Below are 21,374 nucleotides of genomic sequence, written 5' to 3'. Positions count from 1 at the left end.
TTTGTTATTCTACATACTCAAGAAATAAATATAGACATAATAAAATAGGAATAATGTTGATGGACCAAGAGGAAGTTGACACTTGCCGCTCTCAAATATCTTGCTGTAAACCATTTATTGCTGTGATTCCCAGGACCCATTGTCAATAACATGTACCTACCCCCATATTTACCTATATAAGAGAGATTTTAGCAAAGAGGCGCGTCAGCCAATATATCCTTCGTAAAAGGACTTGAAAGGTGGCCGACAATCCCAAATCCTGAAATCTAACCCCTTTCAGATCGGTATAACGGTATAAGAGAGTCTATGAATCGTAAATTCCAAATAACAGTTAGGTGAATGCAGCGTTTCTCAAACTTTTGCTCTTCGCATCCCTTGTTGTAAATCGAAAAATTTTGCTCCCCATATCTGTGGACGTAAAAATTCAAATTACACTACTCCATTTGAGAATAGATCTGTTAAACCATCACTACAAGAAGAAAAAGTGATCAAATACCTTTCAAAAGTCGAACTAAATCCTTAACACACTTCTGGACTGAGCTTTTCCAACGTCTTATCTTTGTGAAATTGGATATTCTGCACTTGCTATCTTGAAATCCAAATACAGAACTTTGAGTAGAAAATGAACATTGAATTTATAGAAATAGTGCGCCTTCAAACCAACTCATGTTAGCCATTAGTTGAAATGTTTTGTGTCATAAAATTCCTCAGCATTTTATCCTTATCTTTTTATTTTCAATCTTTTGTGTGTCCAAAATACCCCCATTTTTTTGTTTCTGGTGCAACGATCTATAGGATATTTCCCATCAAATTTGAAACGGTCATTATTAATCTAAACGCAAGATCTCTACTAATTTATTGTAACTGAAATATGATTTATTTTTAATATTCTGTTTGAAATTGTTATTTTAAATTCACTTCTAAAATCTCAACTCGGTGTGATCTGTTGTTAAGGAAACATTGTTCGATATCCTGTTTGAATTTGTTCAGATTCGGGTAGTATTTAGATACTTTCAAAATATAAACCTGGAATGGTGCCAGTCAATATTAAGATGCATAGATGCTATGCATCTTAGGCAATCCCAATTTCTGACGTCTAACCCCTTTGAGATCGGTATAACGGTATAAAAGAGTCTATGAATCGTTAATTCCAAATAACAGTTAGGTTAATGCAGCGTTTCTCAAACTTTTGCTCTTCGCATCCCTTGTTGTAATTCGAAAAATTTTGCTACCCCTATCTGTAGACGTAGGAATTCAAATTACACAATTACACTCCATTTGAGAATAGACCTGTTGGACATCACTACAAGAAGAACAACTGATCATCAAGTACCGATCAAAAGTCGAACTTTGTTAATAAATCCTCAACAAACTTCTGGACTGAGCTTTCGTTATAAAAGCCAAAGCGCTCAGGATTCTTTTGCCTTCTCCAACGTCTTATCGTTGTGAAATTGGATTTTCTGCACTAGCTATCTTGAAATCCAAATACAGAACTTCGGGTAGAAAATGAACATGGAACCAAATATAGAGAAATTGTGCTCCTCAAAACAAATTCACGTTAGCCATTAGTTGAAAGGTTTTTGTCATAAAATTTCAATAAACATTCAATAAACAGCTCCCTCAGAGGGCGCGCTCCACAGTTTGGGAAAAGCTGGGTTAGTGGGTAAAAGTACCCCACTGTCATTTTTTGACATTTGACAAGTAAAAACTACGCCATTACTGAAAATGAAACAATGCATGCATTGAAATATTGTTTAAATTAACTTGGTGAAACTAAGGTAGTGAATCAAAGCAAATCTTTTTTCGGCTGAACTAAAAGCAAAATAATAAAGAATATTAAATAGCGTTGAATTCTACATCAGAAAAGATATGTTTGATTCATGTAACTCAAGTATGGAGTTATTTGCATTTAAAAAGTTCAAGGCATTTTGATTCTATAGCGAATGTTATTCTCTAAACGTGTAACAATAACAAATTTAAAAACAAAAATAAAAAACTTCAAACTAAATGATCTACATACCCACCATATTTTTCAATACATTTTATGATCCATTTTCTCAAATATTTATTGATGCTAAATAACCATCGTCTATCATTTTTGATCACATCAAACACCCGGTATCCCGGAAATTATTAATATTATCATATTTTGAGGTCTAGAATCTTTCTTGATGAATCACCATGTATAAACATCTAGTCCGATCTGTTTTATATTTCGACATCCTTTTTGAACTTTTTTTTTGTTTCTGTTGCCCCGATCTACACTCACCGGCAAAAAAACTCGGCCACCTAAAATTTTGCTGAAGTTCGTTGACCAAGAACATTCGAAATTTTCCATCGGTATAAATTGTTTCTATGCCAAATTGAAGATGAATTCTTTGGTAATGAAACAAACTCCAGAAAAGTTTTCCGAAAATATTGATAGCTTATTAATAAAGAGTTCACTCACACTTTCCGCCATCTTTCAGTTTTTATTTCACCCTGATATCTTGAGTTCTGTTGTTTTATTTTCGATATCTTTCTCAAATTATTTCCGATTCTGGGCTATATCTAGATACCTGCAAAATCTCAACTTCTAAAGGTGGTAGGCAATCCCAATGTCTCACATCTCACCCCTTTCAGATAGGTATAACGGTATAAAGGAGTCTATGAATCGTAAATTCTAAACAACAGGTGAGGGTCAGTGGGTAAGAGCCCCACACAGTTAGATTTTTCGTGAGGTAGTCCATAAGGACTCCCCCTGCTTTAACAAAAACAAAAAAATTACATTTTAAGCTTGATCAACAAATATCACATGTGTAGAAATTCAAAGTACCGAATGAGATATAATTCGGTCAGCAACAACAGGAAATAATACCGACAAATTTAATTGACATCAAAAATGCCGCATTATGCATTATAGTCATTAATATCCAGATGTCGAGTAATCCCCTCATAGTGCTATTTACGAGTTATTGACGCTAAAAAATCAAATGCACTTATCAGGCTTAGCGGCGTTCGCTTTGCTAAACGTTGCCGAATTTTATTGCCACTTGGGGCGGCTTCTGGATAAGTTTTCTTTTCGTTTCTCCGATCAGAATGTTGATTCCTCAGAATTGAATGCAAAATATACGAAAAACGATTCCATTTCACCATTTCTAACTTATCCTTCTTATAAAATATAAGAAGTTTTATTATTTTCCATTATATTATAATATTATTATTTTTGATATGAAATTAACTGCTGTTGGGCGTGGGCGCATTCGATTATAAAATGAAGTTTCATCCGCAAATTGGGTAGAGACCCCTAGGCAGAGGCCTAGAGCGGTAGTCTGGGTAACGACGGCTCTGCAAACGATTCCAATATTTCATACCAAAGTTGGCGTTTCATTCGCAGTTTGGCAATAAGTCTGCAACATTCCGCGACATTCCAATCATTACTAAAATCAACCACGACGAGCCAACAACCGAAGATATCTTGCACCAGAATGCGGGCCACAAATTCGTTGCGTAATCCATCTGCACAGCTGTTCTCTGTTTTCGTATAATTATTGTAACAACCTTGATCCGGAGTGAAGGTATTCCAACAGACATCGGCGTTTACGGAATTTATCTGCTTATAGGTATATCGAATAATAAGCGTTCACCAATTCTCCACAATCGTAAACTAATCAGTGTCTATTTTTTCCTCGAAGCAGGTGATCGAAGTAACGGGTTGCTTTGTTGAAATACAACAGATAATTGTCATATTCTGGCCTGTATTTGAGTCGGCAGAATTCCGGCACAGCCACCTTTCTGCGAGAAGGTAAGAGGGATGTGCGAAATCGAAGGCTGGGAAATCCGCACTTCTTGAGAGCGGCTTGTTGTAGGCTAGACCGGTGTTTGGTGTTTTATTATCGTCGGACAAATAATTGACAGTACGAAGGTACGGAGACTTTCATTCGGGATTCGAAGCTCGGCGTACGCTGATTGACGGTATGAAGTGGTTCTTAGTGCGTGGTAATAGTACGACGTAAGAAGAGATTTATTGGTGAGGAATTGTGTTATTCTGAGATTTATGAGATAAATGTTATCGATGATATTTTTATTTATTTGAATATTTGCCGGTTCATACCTAGGTGTCGGCGGAAATGGTACTGAACAGAATTTCTTTGCAACAAAATTATCCTTATCAATTATGAATGGTTTTATACACGCAGGTGCAAAAAAAACGCAACAAGTTGATATTTGCTAAACTTTGAAGTCTCATAGTTTTCTTATTTTCAGCTCATTTTTCAAAACTCTTTCAGTAAACTGTATATAAAATTATCAATTTCAACTTGCTTATTCAATATTTTGTTGAATGCTGGCTTATATTATTCACTATACAGGGTTAATCAGAAGTTGGTTGTTAAGTCCTAATTTTTAATCATTCTGTGGAATAATTTCCTTGTAAAATTTTTCAAATTACCAATTTTCCTCGAGAACCATTCCTTTCCTTTCAAATGTTTTTTGATTCATGACTATAAGTGCACTTTTTCATTTTCAAGAGACAAATAAACAGTTTACCCAATTTGAAGAAATTAAGACATTTTTACGGTATGGCTTTGCTCATTGTGCCATAATGTCAGTACAAAAACTTAGTTTATGAGTCCACCAATGAGAAGGAAACAATATGTTCTTCAGTTATAATGATAATCAATCAATTCAAAATTGATTTATGCAAACTTATTGAATTCAAGTAAAAAATCAAAACAAATCGATTCAACTGTAACGTAAATAACCTAAAGAAACATTTTCTTTTGAATTCAGATTAATATTTATTTATTTACTGCCTGTTTACGTCGGTTCATACTTTGGATTGGGTTTCAAATAGAAGTGAAAAGCCATGAACCAAAAAACAAAATGGTGAAAAGAAATGAATATTGATGAAAATTGGTATTTCGAAAAAATTTTGACTACGAAATTATTCCACCGGTTTCAGAATTGAGTTTAACAACAAACTTCTGATTAACACTGTATAATGCCAACAGCAACTAGAGATTGAATATGCTAGTAAAAATTAATAATTTCATCTACAGTTTACTGATAAAAATTTTGAAAATTGAGCTCAAAATAAGAAAACTATGATATTTCAAATTTTACTAAATATCAACGTTTTTTTTTGCACCTGGGTGTAATTTTTCATCTGCTTGAATATATGATTTGTTATTGTGTTACTAACTTTCAATAGTAAACTATTGGAAGTTAGTAACACAATAGTAAACTATTGTAAAAATTTGTTGCTAACCTGCTTGAAATTCAAAATTTTCGTTCCGTCAGAAAAACACGAAGAAAATACAGAATTGATGTCAGGAGCTTTAGAGTTGACTGCTGAGTGACTTCAGAAGTGAGACACCAAGCGTGCTCTAAGAATAATTATCTTCGACTTTTCCTTGGAAAATAAATTTCATTTCTTAGTTATTAGACATTTTGACACGTTGTGTTTATGACTACAGGTAAAAAAATAACTAGGTAAATGCCACTAGTTCGAAGACGTCAAATTTTCACCATGGTAACGATTTCGACGGGAGATCTGGAAGATGGCCAAGCTTATTATTATTCTCTTTGGAATTACATATCAATAAAATTTCCAACCCAAAATAATATGAATCCGATGGATTTCAACCAACGGAAAAAAATAATTGCTTTTGGAAGATAACCTGTGGGTACTTAACCTGATTACACTGTTCAAGGATATATTCTATATGTTCTAATATTAGTTATGTTGTATTTATCAATGGTAGTACCATCAAAGTATCCACTTATTTTACCTTAAACCTATCTAAAGCGTTTAGAGGAGTTTGCTACTTATACATATATGCCACTAGATAAGCACTGATAACCTTGAACTTGATTTAGCCCTAATCACAATATGAGAAGATATCTCCTTTTTCTTCATCTAAGGTACAATATGTTTCCGTGATAACCTAGAAAGATTCACTGACCTACAATCGACAATTAGATGTCTGTCAGGTATTCATCAATTGACACATTTCATCTTGCTCATTATAGCCAGCAAATCAGCAATGCTCTATAAACCTTATTATTCTTATATTGTATTTGTAGTTTTTGCAATTAACAAACATGAAGATCGCATCAACAGTAAAGTAGAGACTAACTTGTTGACTCGATGCGCCTTGAACCAAGATAATTCTCTTCTGCAAGTATTACGTACCTTTAAATGCACATCAAAACATCAAAATACTATTCACAGCAGAAATGATACTTGGTATATATACGGAACCCTTAGTCACATTTTGCTCATTAGCGAACTCAACCATGGAATTCGAAATCCGAACCTAACTTGAAAATTTCAAGTTTGAAACTTGTTCCGTTTGAGAATAATCGTGTTTACTACCGGACAGAATTGAATTTGACCTTGAATTCGTCATTAGTGCAAAACTGTAAAAATACAGATATCGTGACGAAATAATAGAGCACTCTGTTCAGGGGAGAAGTGCTCAAAAAGGTCATAAATGACTGTTCTTTGTTTGGTGAGACGTTCTCAAGGCAAGTTACGAGGTGCGCCCTCTCCCAGGGGTTTGGTTTTTCGTCCCGAGATCGCTGATGGACTATTCAGTAAGGCTATCCAGCGATCTCCGCCTAAGAAACACCTTCTCACACCATCGTGGAGAGGTGACCCTGTTGAGTTGCAACGATCTCTTTAAATACGCCGTGGCAGAAGTAGTGTGGCGCGAAAACCAATAGCGCCATCTGTGAGCAGACATAGTCACTACATAGGTATCAAGCAATATTCCAATTGACATGCAATCTAAGGCGTAATTCTCAGAATCCCTAAATGACCCTCTGCTTTTATTTCCAGATGATGAAACACTCCTGACAAGAATAAACCCTTCGTGAAGCCAAGATGAATCCCACAACCAAGACCGCAATCGACATCGTCGCCGCCAATGATGTTCTCTCAGCGAAAGTTATCGGCATGGTTGTCCTAGGGCTCAGTTCGTTCATACTGGGTATACTTCCTATGAAACTCTCCAAATACGTGAACATAAAAAATGTTGACGGTGATAAAAACCTGATGATATCCCTATTGATGTGTTTCGGTGGCGGAGTGTTACTGTTCACAACTTTCATACATATCCAACCTGAAGTTCGCGAGGGCTTTGCCATATTAAAATTACAAAATAAGCTCCCAGAGATCTGGGGAAATTTGCCAATTAGTGAGATAGTGTTGTGCGTAGGTTTGTTGTTCGTCTACTTCATCGAGGAAGTAGCACATAAGTTCCTACATAGCAAAGTGCACAGTGAAGTCCTTCACAGGAGCCTCTCAATGAGATGCACGAAGAAAGACACTCAAATCGCCATTCCTAGAGTGACACTCAACAAATTTGACGATGGCAACATCAGTTGCATCACCACTTCTAATAAGCAATTGCTCAATTCGCAATCGACGATCAATATCGAGCCAAAATCATCGGGACATCATCATCATTTTCATGGGAATTTGAAGAAGTCTTTCAGTGGATTGCTTGCTGTTTTAGCGCTGAGCTTTCATGCGATTTTTGAAGGGTTAGCTGTAGGATTAGAGACGAGTGAAGAGAAAGTTTGGTACCTTTTTGTTGCCATTGCTACCCACAAATTCGTGATTGCATTTTGTGTTGGAATCGAGCTAGTAACTTCAGGAACGAAGGCTACTTTGACTGTTTTGTACATTGGAATATTTTCCATAGTTACACCTCTAGGTAAGAAATTTATTTCACTTATAACAGGTTTTTCATAAGTAATGATGCAATTTAAGATGGTTTTAATGGCAACACTGATTATTATTTTATTACATTTCTGATGTCATTTGTTTTCAGCAGGTTCATTTTCTATAAATCTCAACAGTTTCGTGTAGATTCTCATCACTCATCACTGCAATTCTGTTCGTTTAAATAGCCATATGAACGAAATTGAGCTTCATCGCCGAATAAAATTTTTGGATAAAATTCTTCATCATTTTCAAATTGTTCAAGAGCAGAATCAGAAAATAAATTACGTTTATGGTGGTCTAATTGATTCAATTCTTGTACCACAATTGTTTAGGACGATGTGGAAATGATACATTTGGATTTTGGATCACTTGCTGCTACCAAATCAATATTCTCTTGTGTGCGTGCATTTCCTTGTCATTGTCCTTGGTACTCCAGTATCTTGTAAAAAATTTTTACTCTCGAATTTGTCTACAATACGATGAATAGTGAGTTTAGAATTTACTAATAATATCGTAATTGAATTCTTAAATTTATGTCAGTATTCACAAATGAGCAGTGATTTTGATTAAACAATTTAACAATTTCTACACGTTTTTGAAGCGTTTATCTTTCCATGATTAAATCGCATAACCTACCGAATAAAAATGACATAAGAAATGTCAAAAAATAATATAAACTCTTGCCACTATATCCAATTTAAATTGCATAATTCCAATTGGAAAACCTTTTATTAATTTAAATTTATTGTTATATTTTAATTTTAAGCCGGGGACGGTCTGAAATGATAAGGTTTGACTCACTGATGACTGATCTGTTCTCAAATTTGATTATGTCGACCCGCTCGTGAAAAAGTTAACTCTCAAAAGAAAAAACGCAAGAAACTTTAAATTTTCTGGGTAGTTTCTGATCTCGAATGCCGCGGTTGAGTTCTTTATTGGACAAATTCCAAAAAAAAATGACGAAAGTACTGACCTGAAGTAAGTAGCTTTTGAGCGCTCATCAATTTTTCATTTTACATCTAAATGCAGAATCATCTCGATCAAATATGTAGATACCTATTTTCGAAATTATCAGGAGAACCAAATTTAGAAGGTGCATATTTACGGAAGCCCTATTTGTATTTTACACATGAACTCCACCGGGCATAAGAGATCCAAGAGTACCCTGAAAATTTCAGGTTATAGGTTTTTTCACTCTAGAGTTATCGTGTTTACGGATGGCTGGACTGGACGGACAGAATTGAAATTGACTATGAATTCATTATAAGGAACTTGAATTTCATCATTTGAAGCCATTCTCGACCCCAAACGCAAAAAATTCAAATATCGTTTAAAAAAATAAAATTAAAACCTGTGTTTTAATTCGAAATGTTTTTATTATTGTTAATCTCAGCATTGCAAATGATGGTTTTGGGTTTTGCACATTTTGGTGAAGCTTTTTTTGCGATGAGGCAATAATCTAGTGAATCAGGAAGTAGAACCCAAAAGGTAGGGGCAGTAATTTTTTGTTGATCTTTACAAAAAATGTAAAAAATGATCGTAGTGTTATGAACGTCATGAAATGCTATGAGTATTTCCTGATTCGCTCAGATAATGTTTCTATGTCCTAACATACATTTAATTAAATATATCGAATTATATTCTAGGAATAGGTATTGGCCTTATTTTAACAGAAGATGCCAGTGAAGTAAATCTAATTTCACTAATCCTTCAAGCGATGGCAGCTGGAACTCTCTTATATGTAGTTTTCTTCGAAGTCCTTGCAAGAGAACGTGATAATGATCATTGTGGTATTTACCAACTTCTATCCATAATATTGGGATTCGTAGTCATGGCCAGTCTTCAAATTTTAAGTAAGTATGCATGAATAAATCCGATTGATTCTAAAAATACCGGAAAATATTCACCAGATCAAGTTTGCCTTCGAAATATATTGTGGTCCAACGAAAACTTAACACCTCGATTTTTCGGTTTTAAAATGAAAATGTGGAAAATTTCTCGGACCTGTCAGTTTCTGATTCGAGGGAGAACAACTTTTTCGCTCTACGCATCCCCGTAACTGCAACTCCTTAACAGGGATGAGTACAACCCCTTGATTTTAAATAGGGATACTTCATTTTGAAGATCTTATCGAGTACTATCTAGTCCTGAAATTTTGCTTCAAAATTTTCATCGATAACGAAATGACAAGTAAAATACTGGAAGAATAATATTCTCGAGATAAATTGCACATTGCCTCTTTCACTATTTTTTACACATGCATGAGGTTTATTCGAATATATTCCATATGGAATCATTTATATCTCAACCAGAATTTCCATAAAATTTCATCAGGATGCATCCTGATGAAATTTGGTCTGAAATTTGCGAACGAAAATTCAGCTCTCATGAAACAGTTTTTCAAAAATAGAAAATAATAGAAAAAAGAAGCAACAAATTTTTGTTTAGCAAAAAATATTAGATAATTATTATCCAAGAAACCACAATTACTACCAAATGTTGAAGAATAAATTCTTCTGAGAGCTGATGAGACACTGCAGATATAACTGAATAAAATTTTCTGGTCCTTGGAAATCACACAGTGAAACTAGTGATTCTTGCAGGTCTGTATACTGTGCCCACACTTTAAAAGGGAGTGACACTATTATCCTTCATACAAATAACAAAAACACCTACGGCATTATCCTGAAAATAATTGAAATACCTTGAAATATCACTTGACTTCCGCTATTTTTCAAGGTTCTTGAGAGAATTGTACCAGTCAATTACATTTTTGCATAAAACTAGTAGCAAGAATTGAGAAACTATGTTTTGCATAAACGCATTCTTTGAATTCCTTCAAATGATTTTCATTGTACCGTAAACTTCACAAAGGCATGATTTATATATAGATGATAAATCGCTGCAAAATGGAGCTGTGTATTTTTGACTAAAACAATCTTTTAACTCATCTTAAACAGCAATTGTTGTAAGTGAATATGCATTTTTTTAATTGATATTTTTTTTGCAGCTGGACATGAACACCATCATGGCCATGGACATTCACACTCCGAACACCATCACCACTAAGATTTTGACAAGATCCACAAAAAGTCTAGTCTTAGGCCTTACCTACCAGTTTGAATCAAAAACCATTTACAGTATTTATAATTGTATGAATACCAATATAGTTATCTATTTTAATTTATGAGAATGTATTCTTATGACGAAATTTGTGATTAAAAACATGTTTTTAATGTTTAACAATATGGTCTTACAACCTTGCATCTGTCTCCAAAAAGAGTAATGAAGGGTATGGAATTCAAAGTATCAAAATTAAAACATCTCAAAGATGAATTATTATTGATGTCGAAAATGTTGAGAGCAAAAATAAAATTGTTGTAGTTGATGATGGTATTCCTCAAGCAGACATTGTTAATCTTTCAGCTATTGATCTACCTCTGTGAATCCATTAGCTGTTTATCTACCGACAATGCAGATCAGGCTGCTATTGAACTACCGTTTGGGATCTTCCAACTAAGTAATAATAATAATAAACTCTATTTGTAGAATACACACATAAAATTATGCTAGCAGTTGAGAACAAAATCAAAACATATATCTACAAAATAGTAATTTACGTAACAAGTCCGGAAAATAGGGTGTTTTTGGACGAATAGACAAAATTCCAGGACGAGCGTGAGCGAGTCCTGGAAGTCTGTGAGTCCGAAAAAACCATTTTCGGGCGTGTTGCGTACAATATTTTTTCGGCAACCATGTAAAATAACACTATCGCTGCTGCTTTCCATATTTTATTGCGATTGCGATCAAAAAACATGCAAATTTTTGACAACTAATTTCATATGAACTGTCAGCCGTTATCTCGGTTGCTATGGATTCTATGATTCTTTTCCGGCCTAGTCCGGGAAGTACGTACTTTCCGGACTAGGCCGGGAAATGCTACTTTTCCAGAGAAAAAGCGTCCAGGAAGTGAGCACTTCCCGGACGGTTGCCGAAAAATGAGATTTACGTCAGTAAAACTGTTAATATGTAAACTCCCAAACACCTGAATTAAGAAAAAAGAAAGTAGATCCTAGGCACATATAAGTATAGTTCTCCAAGAGCCTCAACACTCATTATATCTAAATTATGATTCATTGGCCTCTAATATTGCAAATTATTGGATTCAATATTAAACAAGGATGAAAAAGGCAATAAGTATAACTAACAGTTTGGATAAAAATTTTATTACAGAAACAATAAACTTCGGAATGAAAATGTATACATACATAATAATAACAAAATTCCATAGAATCATGATTTTTCATAGGTATAACAAGAAATAATTTTCCAAAATATATAAACGAATTTATAAAATCAAAAAATTCAAGGGTTGTCTTTCAGCACGCCCTTCAAAATTGAACTAGAATTTCTATGTTGAGGAAAATCAGAAAATGTAGGTAAAACAATCTCGTTCAAGACAATCGGAGTTGGAGTGGTCCTGGTGCTATTGTTCACAGAAGAATTTTCACTGGGAGGGCTTTGAGGAAGAAGACTAGGGATGACCCTCGGCTTGGATTCGTTCTCTAGGAAGTTGACAAAAGCCCGGGACAAAGATTCATTTGGTGGAAGGTCATCTGACATGGGCGACAGCAAGGAATTAAGCCACGTGTTCTGCTGAGCTTGATTGAGATTAACCTTGTTGTGATCTTGCTCGTTGAAATCAAGAACTGTTGCAATAATTTTCAGTATTTGTTTCTGGTCCTTATTAAGGTTTTTGTTTGATGTGACAAATCCTATGATGAGGTTTTTGATAAGGGACTTATCAACTTTGCCATCAGTCTGGCTAGTTACCATTTTGAGTTCTGCTTCTTTATTCTGCAGTTTTTCATTGAGGACTGAAACTGGAATAAATATTCAGTTAGCAATGATCAATTCTATTTTATACAATAATCCTACAATCATTGTAAATTTTTAGATAAATATAAGTCATTATAGTACTTGAATTTTTGGCTGATATGCATGATATAGTTTATATCGTTCAAGATAATCCTAGCCTTCTACAGATGTAAGCCTTCACTTATGTTTATTGGAGGGGTTTCAGCGAGTACACCAAACCTTTGTTGTGTTAATTGCCATGATCAAATTATAAATGTGCCCAATTTCATTTTTCATTTTCATTTTTGGCAACACCATAGTTTCAAACTGCAATGAATTTATTAGTCAAACTAAAGAAAAATTGAAATGAAAACCAATAAAAGTTTCTTTACAGATCATCTACTGGGGGACATTCCATCGCTATTTTACGTGCCGCACATTTTTGTTATAGGTTAAATGAGGCATATTATGCTCTATTTGTTGTTGCAGCCTTTTATAATAGTATGTTGGTTATTATTTGTCTATTGCTGTTATTTTCGTTTATAACACCCCTTTCCAATAAAAGTGATATTTATCGTATCGACAATTTCTGATTCTCAGATTTTTTCTTTCGTCAAATTCATGCAATTACTATTCTCATTTCTAATCTATATTCTAAAAATGTTTTATTGTCAACAAGAATATTTTTCATCATTAGCTATTGAACTTTAAAAAAAAAACTCCTAGGTAGTTATATTATCAGCTCCAAATGATAGTTATCATCTCTGTAAAACTGTCAAAATTCAAATAAAGAATGAACAAAATCATTGAATTAAAAAAAAATAATACAAACTCTTTTAATGGATGTGTAGAATGTCTAGCCAGAATATGAGAGTTACCCAGGAACCGATATGCTAAAAAACCAGTACCTGAAGTAATACTCATACACTGTGCCTTCTGAAATGCAACATGCTAAGTAATCCATGCGCTGAAAATTAAAGTTGTTCGAAATAAATCATATCGATGAAAAACAAAAAAATTTTAAACGAATGCAAGAAAACGACAGAGTGGATTGGCATTGAGATTTGTGCATGTTGCAACAAACATCCAAAGGAATCTGTGATGATAATCGCATAATCATACATTTTTAAATTAGGTATATTTTGATGATTTCCTCAATTTTCAGTCTTCGAAATCCACGAATTTGGTTCTAAAACAAGGATTCTAAATCCTTTTTTTTTGTATATGCATACTCTGTCATTTTCTTTATGTTAATAAAATACAATTTCAGACGAAGCAAACACGTAAAACAAAAATGGAACTGTAACAAAACAAAAACAGTGAAGAAAAGGCAACTATATTTTCCGTATCTCATTCAGTAATCTGAGTATCGAAACAACTCACAGTTACCAAATGAGATTTGAAAAACAAAGTCAAGCGTGCAAAAAAGTTGGCCAGTGTAGGTACCTACCCGAGAATATCAATCCATTTGACGTCTACAAAAAAACCTCACACAATATTTTACCGGTACAAAATTAGACTAGCAAAAACTTAGGTTAAGAGTTAAGCTACAGTGAAACGTGCTGCCATCGAATCTGAGTGGCGATAGACCTATTCCACTTTTTTTCAGAGTTCAACAGTATCGCAAAAGCCAACAAAGATGACAACCAAATTGAAAAAAAGGGTATGATGGTCCGATTTTTATTATTTTCCAATATTAACGCTTATGCGTTATTCTTTTCATATACGTTTTGAAATTAAAAAGTTTAAGTGTTCAGCACGAAGTATCTCTCATGCCATTACCTATTTGAATTCTATTATTCAATAAATATGACTTTCGAAAGAATAATGATAGAAATAATTCAAGTAAAACATAATAACTAAGTTCATAGTTATTCAACACTCGGATAGAATATGATATATAAATCATTAATTTTCTGTAAATGTAATTCAATAACAAAATGAAGTTATAGAAAAATAAATTAGTATTATTGATATTGATCTTCTTAAATGAGACCGCACTGTGTTAAATAGCTAAGTGCACTATTTTGAACGAATGTGAATTATTGAAAACTCTATAGATTTTATTTTACTCTCTGTAAAATGTTTGTAAAAACATTTTATTTTGCACCAACGCCAACGCCTCAAAATTCAATATTTCACATTCTTCCTTAAACATGAATCGGTGGTTGTTAAACAAGCATAAACACTCAAAATAAGTAAAACAATACAAAAACATTCTTTCAATCTCAAGCAACGTGATATCATGCAAAAATTGAATAAATAGGGAGTCAAAATGTCAGAAGGTGGTACAGTTTATTGTGATAATATCGGCTGACAATCCGGGATACCAAAAACCCAGAATTACCAGCTGATATTTCACAAATAACCATAAAAAATAGATACGAAAAAAATTGCATCAAATAATCAATAACAGAATTATCCTATGATCAGATTACCAGATAATATTAAACAAGAATTATCTTCGTAGAGCAAAATACTATGCCAAAGGCTGTGATACTATACCTCCTTGTCTTTCGCTAAAAAATCAGCGAGGAATGTTGCGATACCTCAATTTAAAGATCTCATCTAGTATTATCTTACTTAAATCTTATCCTAAAATTTCGTGTCAAAATTTTCATCGATAATGAAATTACAGTAGGTACTGTGCCTGATGTGGATATGGAACACAGTAACAAAGCCTACATAGAACACTCAACTTGTACGAGCTTCAGAGAGGTCACGCAGACTCCTAGGAGAGTCGAGATAGAAAACATAAATAATAAATAAGGTCGTATATATTTTGTAAATGTTGAGAACACAGGGAAGTTCTTACCATAGTATAAGGAATTTCCTTATACTATGTTCTTACCTTCTTCTCTGAGGGTTGTAATTTGGACCTTCGACATTTCCAACTGATCCGTCAAACGCAAAGCTGCCTGAAGTCCTTGCTTACTTTCCTTCATCTGATTTTCTAAATTGGCTATTTCTTTCCTCAAGTCCTCTTGAATTGTTTGCTCATGTTTCACTTGTCTTCTTATGCGATCGGTTTCTCTCATCACATCGGCATCTTTATCTGAATTTGAAACGAAATTTATTAATTTAGAACGAATATTCCATCCAGGGTACAGCAAATCGATCATCATGTCAAATTTATATTTGGTGGTGGTTCACCTATTTTCATTTAATTTGTTAATGAAATTTCCATCAAGTATGAACAGAATTCATCTAATAAACGATAAACCAAAATTTAAGTGTATCACCGAATCACCTAACTTCGAGGGAGAGGCTTTGAAACTTTTAATTCAGACTAAATTTTTAAATACCAGAAATTGAAACCCCTGATGACGAGGAAAAAATAAAAAAAATTTTTAGGAATGTTCATTTTTCAATGTTTCTAATACAATGATTTCATTACATACAATACGATGACTTCATTCACCTAAATTCTTGTCGATTTGACATGTAACGTATTGATACTGATACCGGTTGAATTTATTTTTGACTTATTCAAAAAATTCACCCTGTATATCATTAGGTGTAGTAAAAAGAAATCCATTGTTTCTCCAATAGGTGGCTTTAGTTATCTGTATATTATCTGTAAATAATGGATTTATTTTTACTACACCTTATATTAATACATATAACATGTATTAGCATACCTCTTTGAAACTGTTCCAACACCAATTGAAGATTTGTGAGAGCTGCTGATTTGACGTTGTTCTCGTCTTCTAGATCTAGCAACTTTTTACGGAATTCATCCCTCTGGTTCGTCAGAGACTGCAACTGTTGCGTCAATGCTTCATTCTGTTGATTGGCTCTGATACTCACTGAAGTATACACATTGCTGGAATCCTTCTCCCTTTTTTCCACTTCATTCAGTCTTGCCTGTAAGGAAACACTTCATTCAATTCGATATATCTTGTAAAGTATGAAAAATATATTAGCAATAGTAGTGCTACAACCATAGAAAATAATATTGTTGGGACTCTTTGCTAGCTAGACAGATGGCGCCACACGCTGTGCATTTTTGGACTGAATCGCACCGTTTGCGACATAACCCTGTAAACTGCATCTCTTAGTTTTTGACAGTTTTGTGGAAAACCCGATTTATGAGAACGAGCTAGTGAATATATTTTTATTTCATTTGTTTTGTCTAGTAATGTTAAAACATAAACAAAAGGTGTTTTCCTGAGTTACATTAAATCTTTAAATTTTTGGTCTTCTAAAATGGCCTAGGCAACCCATAGCAATCGTTTAGCTGATGACACCATGAATAGTTACAGTTATAAACATAAATTATTATTGATAATAGTATTGTATTTTCTGCACTATACTTTTATTTTTTCTTCAATTCAAATGAATTATTTTCCACCTGTTACAGAAAAGTCAAAGGTGGCACTGATACACTAGGATTACCATAAGTTATTGTTTGAAGTATGTCGGTAAGTAATTGAGGCTAGTTAGTTAATTACTTACAAACGTAATTCAGAAAGCTGGCTTGAGCAAAAAGGTCCTTTCAACATATAGAAACTCCTCATAAGGAAGATATTTGAGCACTAATTTAGAATGAGTCAACGATAATGGAACTATTGGAGCAAATATTTTTATGGTTGCTTCCATAAAATCTCTGAAGGTAATTGGATCATAAAGAATTTCAAATAATAAATCTTGATTAACACAAGTATTGCCAGATGTACGATTAAATTCGTATATAAACTCCACGAAAACGAAGTAAGGGTAGCAAAATTATAAAAGAAAGTAAGAATATTCAATACTCACTTGTAGTAGTGCAATATTCTGTTCAGACTGCAGTAATTCCTGGGTGTAATGCTCTTCCACCTCCATCAGATGGCTCTGAAGTCTTTCCAGCTTCTTCGCGAGTGTTGCCTCCTTTTCCGACGACGCCAACTTCTCGGTTTCCAATTTTTGTTGCTCCTCAAGCATACTCTGTGCAACTACGTCGCATTTCTCTCTTAAAAACGCAATTTGGTCGTTCAATTTCTCGATCTCCTCTTCCTTGGCTTTTAGACTAGCAGCCGGACAAGTGTTCAGTTTCAAAGTCGAGATTTCGTTTTCCATCTGCATACTTTTCTCTGTCTCTTTTTTGAGTATTTCAGAGAGACGTTGAATTTCTGCATGGTATGTCAGAGTTTCTTGATGTTTCGTCTGTACTATTGCGATGAGTTCGTTTCTAGATGCGATCAAAGTTTGTAATTCTTTCTGGGCTTCTTCGTTATCATTTTCAGTGGTTTTGGTCTTGAACGATTCCAATTCGGATATTAAATTCATATTTTCTCCTTGTAGATTTTCTAAACGATCCTTCATATTTTTTACATGCTCACAGATCTCAGAAGTTTCTAGCTCTTCTTTCTTCAGACCAAGTATATCAGACAAAGCGTGGAAAACATTTCTTGATATTCCGTTCTCACTCTTATATGTTTCGATAGCTTCTTCTAAACATGCCAGATTAGTTGAAGATTGATCAACACTTTTCTGCAAATTAGACTTTTCAATTGATGTTTTTTCAAGTTTGGTCCTCAATTCTTCAACATTCCTCTCTAAATCTCTGCTTTCACGTTGCCATTTATCTTCAGTTTCCTCAATCTCCTTTTGTAACACCCTATTAGCTTCCTTCAAGCTAAAAATTTCCTCTCTCATCATTTTCAGTTCTTCATCGTTTTTAGAATCATATTGCCTCAAAGACTTAAGACTTTCGTTTTCGGAGACTAGATGATCAATTCTCATCTTATGTTTTTCTATTTCTTCACTCAAAGTTTCCAAATTGATGTTCATTTCGCTAAATTGATATTCTGTCGTTTCAAAATCAAGCCTCATTTTATCTATCAATAACCTACAGTTGTCTCTTTCACTTTCAGCGATTTTCAATTGATTTTTGAGTTCCTCGTTCTCAGTTAGAATAACATTTTTTTCTTCTTCGAGTTTTTCAAGATTTTGTGCGATATCTTCCTTAGATATTTGATGGTCATTTTCTTCTCGGGTGAAGTGTTTATTTTCAGATATTAATTGCTCCAGCTCTTCATTTCTTCTGGAAGCTACTTCCAGCTGCTTCTCCAGAATAGCAACGTTGTCCTCATTTGATTCGAAAATAGTTTGTAAGCCAGTTTTTTTATACTCATCCAATTTACTGATCAGAAGTTCGTTATTCTTCATCAACTGTGAGCATTCTTCTTCCATATCTTCGAGATCTTTCAATTTGTTTGAAAGCTCTTTCTTTAACCTCTCCGAATCACGAGAAAGTTTCTCAATTTCTTCATCTTTCTCGTTTTGTAGTTCAATTCTGATTTGGTTCAGTTCCTGGGATTTTGTTGCCAATGCTTCGATTTTCGATTTCGTTTGGTTTGACAAAAATTCGGTGAATGATTTAAAATCATTCGGTAATAATGATGGATCGTTTATGTAATCTTTAAAGTCTTCACTTAAAGCATGGATTAACCGCTGAGTGACTTCTTTCTCAACATCTGTATTTTTATTATTTTGTAATTCTATTTCTTGAATTTTAGCTGCATATTCTGCTTCTAAATCTGAACATTTTTTGTGGTAATGTTGCTTTAGTTCTTCCCCTCTCACTACTTCTGTTTTTTCCAGTTCTTGTTTGATTTCCTGAAGTTCACAGTATTTCGCTTCCACATCACTTCTATTTTTCTTCACTTCATTCAATTCAAGCTCGAGTCCAGCAATTCTCATTTCATATTCATTCAATTGTTCAACTAATTTCGATTTTTCCTTTTCTGTTTGTGTGTTAATAGTATCCAACTTGGTTTGAAGATCAATTATATCTTTTTCCAAATCAGTATTGTCTTCTTTCTTCGGCGATTCAACTGTTGCAAGAGCTTTCAACTCATTTCGAAGATTTGCTATTTCATTTTCATATTCTTTTATAAGTTTTTCATTATTTTGTGTTGCTTTCAATTCATTGGTTGTCTGAAGAGCTATTTTAAGGGCTTTATTTTCCATTTGCAATTCTTCGATTAATGAAGTCAATTTCGCATCAGAATTCGTTAATTCTCCTGAATTTTTGCTTGATGCTGCTTCAAGTGTAGCTATTCTTTCTTTCAACTGAAGATTTTCTATTTCTAAATTCTTATATTTCTGTGTAACATCGTTGTTATCGTTTTTGATATCGTCTGAATTTTTACGTTGGGAGAACCCATCACATTTATTCTTCAGTTCAGTTATCTTTTTCTTATAAGCGTTTTCTGCCAAAGCCAATTTGTTATATTTCATATTGAGCATTTCATACTTTTCGGTTACATTTTCCAATTCTTCGCTTAACTTGTTCTTCATTTTCACTAGTTCTTCGGTGTTCTGCTGATGGTTCTGGTCTAGTTGGTCCAAACTCGTGAGAAGGTCCCTATTTTCATTTTGTAACTCGTCGATTTTCTTCTTCAAGTTGGTGATAGTTTCATCAGTTTTAAGTTGGTCAGTTTTTGACTCAACGGCAGACCAGGACCAGGCATCTTCAGTGTTATAAGCATTTCCATGTACCTGTAAAAAGAATATGTAATTAAATATTTTCAAGTATAATTTAACTGGGAAAGGGCTTAAACAGAGATAAAGCTAGTTCTACCAAAAAATAAGAAAAAAATTAAACAATTGTTTGATTTGGAGGATCATATATAACGGGTGTTTTTTCTTCGAGGTATATAACTTTAAGTTGGCATTACTGTTCAAGATGGCGACCGATTTAACAGCTGTCAAGTGATTTATTCTCAGTTTGGTTTGGCAATTCATCATGAATACTCTCACGCCTGAACAACGCTTGCAAATAGGGCAATTTTATTTCGAAAATAATGGTTCTGTGCGGAATACGTATCGCGCACTACGTCCATTTTATTTTGTTTAGCGATGAAGCGCACTTCTGGTTGAATGGCTACGTCAACAAACAACTGCCGCAATTGGAGTGAAGCTAATCCTCAAGTGTATGTCGAAACACCGTTACATCCAGAAAAACTGACTGGTGCGCTTTATGGGCTGGTGGAATCATTGGTCCGTACTTCTTCAAAAACGATGATGGCCAGAACGTTACAGTCAATGGTTATCGGTATAGAGCCATGATTACTAACTTTTTCATTCCTGAGTTGAACAACCATGATGTCCAGGAGCTGTGGTTCCAACAAGACGGCGCAACATGTCACACAGCTCGTGCCACAATCGATTTATTGAAAGACACGTTTGGTGACCGCCTAATTTCACGTTTTGGACCTGTGAATTGGCCTCCCAGATCTTGTGATTTAACACCGCTAGACTACTTTCTGTGGAGCTATGTAAAGTCATTGGTCTATGCGGATAAGTCACAAACCCTTGACCATTTGGAAGACAACATTCGCCGTGTTATTGCTGATATACGGCCACAAATGTTGGAAAAAGTCATCGAAAATTGGACGTCCAGATTGGACTACATCCGAGCCAGCTTTGGCGGTCATATGCCAGAAATCATACTTAAAATGTAATGCCACAAGATTATCTTGCGGATAAATAAAATTCATGTCAATCGAATAATCCATCGTTGTTTTATTGCAATTTAAAGTTCTATAGCTCTAAAAAAAAAACACCCTTTACAAGAAGCATATGACACAATACAGTGAACTCCAAGAAAAAGAACTTACAGACCGCATTCAATAAAAGAATCAGAAATTCCATAGAATGGGCAACTAACAGATAATAGACGACCTGAAGATGTAAACCATAGAAGATATATTGATTCTGCTTTCTACAAATATTGCTGGTTTCTGTTTAAATATGAAATGTTCAATGTTTAAATATGAAATTCGATTTTCGCAACATTTTGAGAAGCAATATA

At 34.1% G+C, this 21,374-nt stretch overlaps 2 protein-coding genes across 6 annotated transcripts in view; one reads left to right on the top strand and one right to left on the bottom strand.

Annotated features, from left to right (window-relative positions):
* Positions 1-10,960, top strand: part of LOC123673018 (zinc transporter ZIP1-like) — a 35,473-nt gene extending 24,513 nt beyond the window's left edge. For 4 of the 5 annotated variants that reach the window (XM_045607406.1, XM_045607409.1, XM_045607408.1 and 1 more), the window contains exons 2-4: positions 6,824-7,703; positions 9,361-9,567; positions 10,725-10,960. In XM_045607406.1, the coding sequence (XP_045463362.1) occupies positions 6,869-7,703; positions 9,361-9,567; positions 10,725-10,783 (1,101 nt within the window). In that variant the 5' untranslated portion in view covers positions 6,824-6,868 and the 3' untranslated portion in view covers positions 10,784-10,960. Of the gene's footprint in view, positions 1-3,662; positions 4,010-6,823; positions 7,704-9,360; positions 9,568-10,724 lie in introns of those variants that run through there. The other variant, XM_045607405.1, reaches the window with a different exon arrangement.
* Positions 10,961-11,924: 964 nt separating this feature from the next.
* LOC123673466 (thyroid receptor-interacting protein 11-like) overlaps positions 11,925-21,374 on the bottom strand; it is a 40,514-nt gene continuing 31,064 nt past the window's right edge. The window contains exons 3-6 of the mRNA XM_045607963.1: positions 17,333-20,059; positions 16,213-16,438; positions 15,423-15,626; positions 11,925-12,597 (exon numbers count right to left, since the gene is read on the bottom strand). Of these exons, the coding sequence (XP_045463919.1) occupies positions 12,080-12,597; positions 15,423-15,626; positions 16,213-16,438; positions 17,333-20,059 (3,675 nt within the window). The 3' untranslated portion in view covers positions 11,925-12,079. The remainder of the gene's footprint in view (positions 12,598-15,422; positions 15,627-16,212; positions 16,439-17,332; positions 20,060-21,374) is intronic.

Source organism: Harmonia axyridis, chromosome 2, assembly GCF_914767665.1.
Source record: "Harmonia axyridis chromosome 2, icHarAxyr1.1, whole genome shotgun sequence".
In the NCBI taxonomy this organism is placed as follows: domain Eukaryota; kingdom Metazoa; phylum Arthropoda; class Insecta; order Coleoptera; family Coccinellidae; genus Harmonia; species Harmonia axyridis.
The sequence above is the reverse complement of the archived record's forward strand: the minus strand, read 5'-3'. Positions and strand labels throughout refer to the sequence as shown.